General features: G+C 61.7%; 1 protein-coding gene across 4 annotated transcripts in view; it reads left to right on the forward strand.

Moving 5' to 3' along the window:
* SPRY3 (sprouty RTK signaling antagonist 3) overlaps nucleotides 1-7,482 on the forward strand; it is a 9,474-nt gene extending 1,992 nt beyond the window's left edge. The window contains exons 1-2 of one of the 4 annotated variants that reach the window (XM_014956047.1): nucleotides 151-186; nucleotides 4,310-7,482. In XM_014956047.1, coding sequence (XP_014811533.1) covers nucleotides 4,357-5,280 — 924 coding nt within the window. In that variant the 5' untranslated portion in view covers nucleotides 151-186; nucleotides 4,310-4,356 and the 3' untranslated portion in view covers nucleotides 5,281-7,482. Of the gene's footprint in view, nucleotides 1-150; nucleotides 187-1,202; nucleotides 3,057-4,309 lie in introns of those variants that run through there. The other 3 variants (XM_014956045.1, XM_014956049.1, XM_014956046.1) reach the window with 3 other exon arrangements.
* The last annotated feature ends 429 nt before the right edge of the window (nucleotides 7,483-7,911 follow it).

Below are 7,911 nucleotides of genomic sequence, written 5' to 3' on the forward strand. Positions count from 1 at the left end.
GGGGGGTGGGGGCCGGGGGGGCGGGTGGACGGGGGGGGGGGGCGGCGGCGGGGTGAGTCCGGGGGGGGGGAGGGGACACGCGTGGGCTGCGGGACGGCGCCGTGTGCGCGGCGAGAGGGGGGGGGGTGTACAGACACGCGTGGGCTGTTTGCCGAGGGGATGGGGGTCCCTGGATGTGCCTGGGCTGTGAGTGCGCGGGGAAGCCGGGGGTCCTGGGCACGCGTGGGCGGTGGGGATGGGGGTCCTGGGCACGCGTGGGCAATGTGTACCGAGGGGGCAGGGGTCCCTGAACGTTCGCGGGTTGTGAGTGTGCAATGAAGCCGGGGGTCCTGGGCACGCGTGTGCAGTGGGGACAGGGGGTCCTGGACATGCGTGGGCAATGGGGATGGGGGTCCTGGACACGCGTGTGCGGTGAGGATGGGGGGTCCTGGGCACACGTGTGCAATGGGGTTTTGGGGTCCTGGACACGCGTGGGCAGTGGGTTTGGGGTCCGTGGGCATTGCATACCGAGGGGACAGAGGTCCCTGAATGTTCATGGGTTGTGAGTGTGCAATGAATCTGTGGGCACTGAATTGTGTGCAATGAATCTGTCCTGGGCACATGTGTGCAGTGGGGACAGGGGGTCCTGGACATGCGTGGGCAATGGGGATGGGGGTCCTGGACACACATGGGCAATCAATGCCGAGGGGACAGGGGTGCCTGGACATTAATGGGTTGTGAGTGTGCGATGAAGATGGGGGTCCTGGACAGGCGTGTGCAGTGGGGACAGGGGTCCTGGACACGCGTGGGCAATGCATGTTGAGAGGGTGGTGGTCCTGGGCACATGTGTGCAGTGGGGATGGGGCCCTGGACACGCGTGGGCAATGTGTGTCGTGGGGGTGAGGGTCCTGGACACGCGTGGGCTGTTTGCTGAGGGGTCGGGGGTCCCTGGATGTGCACAGATTGAGTGTGCAATGGCACTAGGGTTCCTGGGCACACGTGTGGAGTGGGGACAGGGCAGTGTGTGCCGAGGAGATGGGGGTCTTCAGCACGAGTGTGCATTGAGGGTGGGGGTCCTGGACACACGTGGGGTGTACGCAGTGGGGCTGGGGGCTCGGTGTGAGTCAGTCACGCGTGGGTTGTGTGGACGGCGGAGCTGGAGAGGAAGGGGCTGCACGGCGGTGCTCGGGGGTCCTGGAATCAGCCTCTCGCCGCCACCCCACTCCACCCCACGGCACCCGTGGGGGGGTCCCTCCGGAGGGGTGTGTGTGGGAAAAGCCCTTTTCTCCCACCTGGGCGCCCGGTGCGGCTCGTCCCCGGGGTGCAGCCACCTCCAGCCTGTAAATCATTTGCTTTTACGATCCCTCCCCTGGCCCGTTATCACACGAACTTTATATGTTTGGGGCTGCTGGTGGCCATAAAGCTGGCCTGGTTTCCGGGGCTGGCATGCCCACCTCGAAGGCAGGGTGTGAGGAGGAGGAGGAGGAGGAGGCTGGGGACACGCTGCCCCGTCCCCCCCCGAGGGGCAGGTAGGCAGGGGGGGGTGCAGCAGTGCCCTGGGGATGGTCAGACCAGTGGGGACTGGGATATGGACTGGTTATAGCCCTGGGGTGGGGATGGAGCAGGGAGGGCTGGGAGTGAGTTGGGGGGCACTGGGCTCCCCCAGGGTGTGAGGGGGCAGGAGTGGGGTCCCAGCTCTGGTCGTTCAGTCCCTCTTCTCCCCATCCTGCTGGGCTGGAGGACACACAGATCCTCTGGCTCACATCTCCCTGGGTCCCAGAGGGACCTTTGATGGGTCCATGTCTAACCTCTGCACCTGGGGATCGTAGGTCCAGGAGCATCTGGACCCCAGTTCAGTGCTGGGGGTCCTCCCAGGACCTGTCTTGCCCAGGATGCTGGGTCCAAGCCCTGGACCCAGATGCTGAGTGTCCTGGTTGTATGGTCTGATTGCCACCTCCTCTCTCTGCCTGCTGTCCCCAGGGCTCTGCTCCTCCTCGCAGTGTCCCCTCTCCATCTCCTCCTGCCGAAGCCTGGACACGGTCCCCTCGTGTCTCCTGAGCTCCAGGTCTCGCAGAGAGAATTGGGTGAGGCTGTACTGGGTCTGCCCTTCGGCTGCTCTCATCCTCCCAGTTCCACCTCCTCCCTCGCAGTGGGACCCTCCGCAGCCTCCGTCCCCTCCTTTGGGTCACCCCTTGGTTCGAGCCCCACATGGGAACCTCATGGGGGTCTCGCTGGCTGAGTCCTGCCAAATCCCAGCACACGGGTTGGAGGGGATGGACACCCAGCTGTGAGCAGCTCCTCCCCGGCTGTAAATCAGCGTCGCCCCCTGAACCATCCCACCCACCCCGAGATGGGATCTGGCTGGTGAGGGATGGGGGAACCCTCTGATGCTCTTCTCGGCATCCTCCTGGCTGCAGACTGGGATGTGTCACGTCTCTGCAGGGGTCCGGGGGCTCCAGCTCACCACCCTGGGCTTTAGTGGGACCTTCCCAGGTGAGGAGCTCAGTGGGAGCAGGTAACGGCTCCCAGGAGGCTGTTTTGCCTCTGTGGCCCCTTCCCATCCTGGCAGGGAGCTCACAAACCCTTCCCCGGGCCGGCCCTGCCCTTCCCATTCACCTTCATCTTTCCGTTAAGCAAATTGGCGTCCGGATCAATGGTGGGTGTCCTGGGGGAGAGACTCATTCACCAGCTGCGTCTCCCCGCTCGGGGTGAGCATCTCCCTTGAGATGGGCTGGAGGGGGCAGCCGGGGAGGCTCTGCGGGCAGGAAAAAACCCAAATCTAAGCAGATCCGTGTCCTTTTCTTTCCGGGGAGGGGGATGGGAGAGGCCAGATCTTGCTTGAACAGTCAAAGTAAGTTGCCTTTGCTTTTCCCTGCTCTTCAAGGTCAGCCTAGCTAATGAAAATCAATCTTCCCTCTGCCTCTCTCTGCTGCATGAGCACATTCTACCTGTGGCCCCTCACCTATTTGAAAGCCTCCACTGGCCACCGGCCGCCTGGTCTGCTGGCCATCTGCGCAGCCGGCGGGGAGCTTCCTATGGAAACGGGCTCTTCCTGCGGGTCTGGGCACCGTGACAAGGTCTGTGTCACCGAGGGATGGCTCCTCTGGGCTGCCCGAGGGGACTGGCTTTGTCCCGGGGAAGCTGGCTGTGCATGGATAGCACGGACCCCATACTGAAATCTGGGGCTGGAAGAGCTGGGGCAAAGCTCTGCGCTGGGCTCTGGCATGCAACGAGTGGCTTCCGTCCTCTGCACGCTCCTCTGCAGGCAGCAGAAGTGGGGATTTTCTCTCTCTCTCCCTCCTAAGGGCCAAAACCCGGCTCCGTTGCATCCCCGCCGCCCCCCTCCTCACCCAGCCCCACAGAGGTTTTACCCAAACACAAACAGTGTCTGGTTTTGATGCTGTGAGGTCAATCCCACCTGGGAGGGTGTTGTGGGACATGGGAGGGTCCTTCCTGCCCCGTCTGACAGCCCTGGGATGGTCCCAACCTTCCCTCTGGATAGAGCCAGTGCTGGTCCCAGCGCCGTGGACTGGGGAAGTGCTGAGTTCCCCAAAATGAGAGCCAGCAGCGTGGCAGCCCCGTGCACGGAGCCTTGTTGGCTGCTTGTCCTGCTTCGCCCGGGGTTTGTGCCGGGGCTAACGAGAAACCTGCTCGTCTCCGTGTCGGTGACGGGGGGGAAATCAGTTCCTGGGCTGGCATGGGGCTGCGTGTGGGAAAAGGGGATGCTGCAGTGGGAACCACCAGGATTTGGGGGGGGTCTGTGGGTTTGGCCTGTCCCTGGCCAAGTGTGGGTCTCGTTAGTCGCAATTTGTTGCTGGTGCTGCCTGAAAGTCAACGTGTTCGGGTCTCCTCCGTCCCCGGGAGCCTGGTGTGTACAGGGTACGGCACCGGGAGGCTGCTGGGGTGTGCTGGGAAGACCCAAACCAGTGTCCTGCTCTGGAGGTGCCATTCCCAGCTCCAGCACTGGCTCCAGATAAGCTTCAAGTTTCCTCTCCTCTAGAGAGGGCCAGGACTTGCCCCCAGGGAAGGAGAGGGAGGAGAGACAGGGTCCATCAGGGCTGGGAAGGGGTGGGAAATCCTCTGAAGGACATGGGAAGCCCAAAAAGCATGGGGAGATGCCGTGTCGCCCGGTTTCAAGGGACAGATCTCACAGCACTCGCCCTTTGGATGTGTCCAGCCTCAGTCTCCCCAGACACACAAGTGCTCTAAGTCTGGTTGTGGGAAATAACTTCACCAGGAGTTCTCCAACCGGCCTTTGCTTCCTGGTTTGCGTGGATGGGTCCATTACAAAACGTAACACAGTTCTCTGCCTTCCTGCCCCATCCTTTAGGATTTTTAGATGTGCCCTGATGCCGCAGGGTCTCCTCGCGCCTGGAAATGCAGCTCTCTTCCAGCGTGGCTGAACTCAGTTGCGACGAGACGATGGACCCCCCCGCCGAGGACTTCCAGCAGGTCCTGTCCATTGACCAAATCCGCTCCATCCGCGCCAGCAACAACTACGTGGAGAGACCGGCCGCCTGCTTCCAGCAAACCCGCTCCAACCCCTCCCTCTCCCAGCCGCCCCACAAGCAAGAGTGGTCCCAGGACCGCCTGGCGTCTTCCACCTTCCAGGACCTGCACCGCAGCCACAGCCAGCAGCACCCCATGCCACCGCTGCAGCAGCACCTCAGCCATTCCAGCACGGCCAGTTCCGTCTCCCAGAGCACCACCGCCTCCGACCAGCGGCTCCTCAGCAGCCTCACCCCCTCCCACTCCGGCCATTCCCTCATCCGGACACAGCAGCCCCGGGCCGGCGAGCTGAAGGCGGAGGAGTCGCCGCTGAAAGGCCCTGGGGAGAAGCCCGCCCTGCACCCCGGCCACCTCTTCGTCTGCGAGGAGTGCGGGCGCTGCAAGTGCCCCCGCTGCACGGCCGCCCGCAGCCTGCCCTCCTGCTGGCTCTGCAACCAGCGCTGCCTCTGCTCCCCAGAGAGCCTCCTCGACTACGGGACCTGCCTCTGCTGCGTCAAGGGGCTCTTCTACCACTGCTCCACCGACGACGAGGACACCTGCGCCGACGACCCCTGCTCCTGCGGGCCGGGGTCCTGCTGCGCCCGCTGGGCCGCCATGAGCTTCCTCTCCCTCCTCATGCCCTGCCTCTGCTGCTACTTTCCCACCTTGGGGTGCCTCAAACTTTGCCAGCGGGGTTACGACGGCCTGAAACGGCCCGGCTGCCGCTGCCAGAGCCACACCAACACGGTCTGCAGGAAGATCTCCTCCTCCAGCGGCACCCCTTTCCCCAAGACGCTGGATAAGCCGGTATGACCCTCCCGGGGAGGAGAAGCAGGCTTTACTCCTCTTCCTCCTCCTCCTCCCACCCCTCCTTTCCCTTCCCTCCCCTTTCTCCTGCGGCTCCCTCCGCTCTGCAGCGCTCCTCCCCTGCCCACCATCACCTCCTGGGAAGGAGACGGGTGAACTGGGGGTCCCCCAGCCTCTGGGTGGCCATGGGAGCTGGTGGGAAATGGTTTTGCACGCTCGGGTGAGGGACAGGGAGAGGCAGAGAGAGCTGTGGGTGCCCTCCCAGGCCGTGCCCGGGGGGCTCCTCAGGACTCTTCTCTCAGAGGGTCTCTGGAGCTGCTGCTGCCCCGTGGTGTGGTCCTTCCCCATGGGGGGAAGAAGCAGGTCGTCAACGCATCCCCTGTGCAAGAGCCCTCCAGGAACCAGACCCCCTTCTCTCCCTCTTTCTCCCTCTCCAGCACTTTTCATGGGTGACCTCCCTCCTCTCACCCGGCTGTAGGTCTGCTTTCCCCATGGGGCTGGGGTGCCGTGGGGTCCCACCGGTGGCCGTGGCTTCCCTCTGGGCTTGGGAGCCACTGGGAGAAGCCAGCGAGCTCCAAAATGAGGTGGCATCGTATTTTTCTGTCTTGAAGAGGAAGGGAAGGTGTGGGAAGCTTTAGAAACCTTCTGGCAGGGGAAGGAGCTCTCGGAGGCAGCCCAGCCCACTCGCTTCTGCCCGACTGCAGCGAGGGAAAGGTCCCCTCTGGGATTTGGCTGAGAACAAGAAGCTGGTTTTGAAATTGCCATTCATTTCTCAATGCACTTGAAGGGCTGCCTCCGGAGCGCAAACCCCGGCGGGATGGGAGCTGCCGCCCCAGCTCCATCCCACCACCGAGCAGATGCCACAGGGCACCGGCTCCGTGCTCGAGCCCCGAGAATCTGGTACCTTCCACCAGCACTGAATTCACTTTAAAAAACACACCCCAAACCCGACTGTCGACATCTGCCAACTCGCACCGCACTGCTCTTAGCACCCACCCTGGGGGACTCCCCCACAGGGTCTTCTGCAGCTCCTGCCTTGGGCTGGAGGGAAACGGGGAGCAGAAGGGGGCATTGAGAGATGGGAGCCCCACCTTCTTCCCCTGCAGAAGTTGCCTTTGGGTCCTCACCTGGCTTTCCTTGGCCCCACCGGCGTGTCACACCAACACCAGCGTCACCAGGGTTTTCCTGCTGGCACTGCTGAAGGGAATTAATCCCACAGCGGCGTCTGCCTGTGGCAAACCAGAGATGGGGCTGGACCAAGCCCTGGGGCTGGGCCATCTGCAGACCAGAAGGAAACCTCTCTTGGGGTCAGGGCTTCATGGTTGCCTTGCTGGGGTGATAATAAGCCCAACCTGTCGCTGCAGTTGGGGGGAGCTCCTCCTGGTCCTGGGCTCAGCCCCATCTCTGCTTGCAGACCCGTTGGGACCCTACTGATGGGTCGGGGGCAGTTTGGAGCCAGAATGATGTCCCAGTGCTGGGCTCTGTCCCCCTGTCCCTTTTCCCGAGGTGCGTGAGAGCAGAGGGAAGTGAATGGTTCCCCTGGAGAAATATATGCAACGTGTCCCTTGGCTTCCTCCAAGACCCTGCCATCCAGGGCTCGTCCATCGCCTTCCCTCAGCCACCTCTTTGCGTAGAGTTCTGTGGATCTATTTTTGTATATATAAATATAACGTTAGGATGGCTTAGGTCTATTACTAATAATATTCATGATACTGCTGTGAATGGTGCCAGATGCGAGGTTTGGCTGCCTGGTGTACTTGCACATGCTGGAAGATGGTTTCCCCATCCTGTTTGTTGCTAACCCTAGACCTTTAGTTCCCGGGTGGTCGGGAGAGGGGGAGAGGGAGGTTTTAGGGACTGTGCTGGGGGCAAGGGGGGGGTTTGGCTTTGCAGAGAGGGGGTAGGGTAGGATTGAGGGCTGCAGGGTGAGGCAGGAGGCAGACTCTCACGCTGGGATTCCTCTTTCTGTACATTCGCTGCCGAAAACTCGCGGCTGCTCCAAGCTCCCTCTGTTGCAGAGAAAAGCGGTTCCAGGGAGTGATTCATCCCGCTTGACAACATTATTCATTAAATTATGTTCTGGCAGCGCCTGTCTCCCCTGACCCAGATGGGACCCAAACATTGAAGGGGGGGATGAATCCCATCCCCGGGGCAAAGTTTGTGCCGGGGGCGTGTTACGGACACGACCGAGATCCTCACCCTTGATTTCACCCATTCCTCTGTCCAGAGATGGAGAGCCCAGTCCCAGGAGCTGCGGGGAATTTGGGATGGGGTTACGGGGAGCATCTCCTGGCATTAGGAAGGGGTAGGGACACAACTGTGCACTTGGCACTTCCCGAGGCCAGCCCTGGACTCTGAAATCGTTTGGATTTTAAGGCAACCTTCTGGAGGATGCCCTGTGGGTGTGTGCACCCCCACAAGATCAGCCCGTGTCTCTGTGGCAGCAGTTTTAAAATATATTGCAAACGTATTTACCTGTACGCTGATAATTGCTTGTCTCCCTCCTTCCAAGCAATGTCTGGGGGAGAGACTTCCACCAAGAGGCACCCTTCCTTTCCAACGCTCAGCTCCCTTTTCTACTGGTGCTGGTTAAAACCCCTTCTTCCTAAAAAAAGGTAAAGCTTTTTTAGGGAAAAA

This window comes from Calidris pugnax, unplaced genomic scaffold, assembly GCF_001431845.1.
Source record: "Calidris pugnax isolate Ruff unplaced genomic scaffold, ASM143184v1 scaffold281, whole genome shotgun sequence".
Taxonomy (NCBI): Eukaryota; Metazoa; Chordata; class Aves; order Charadriiformes; family Scolopacidae; genus Calidris; species Calidris pugnax.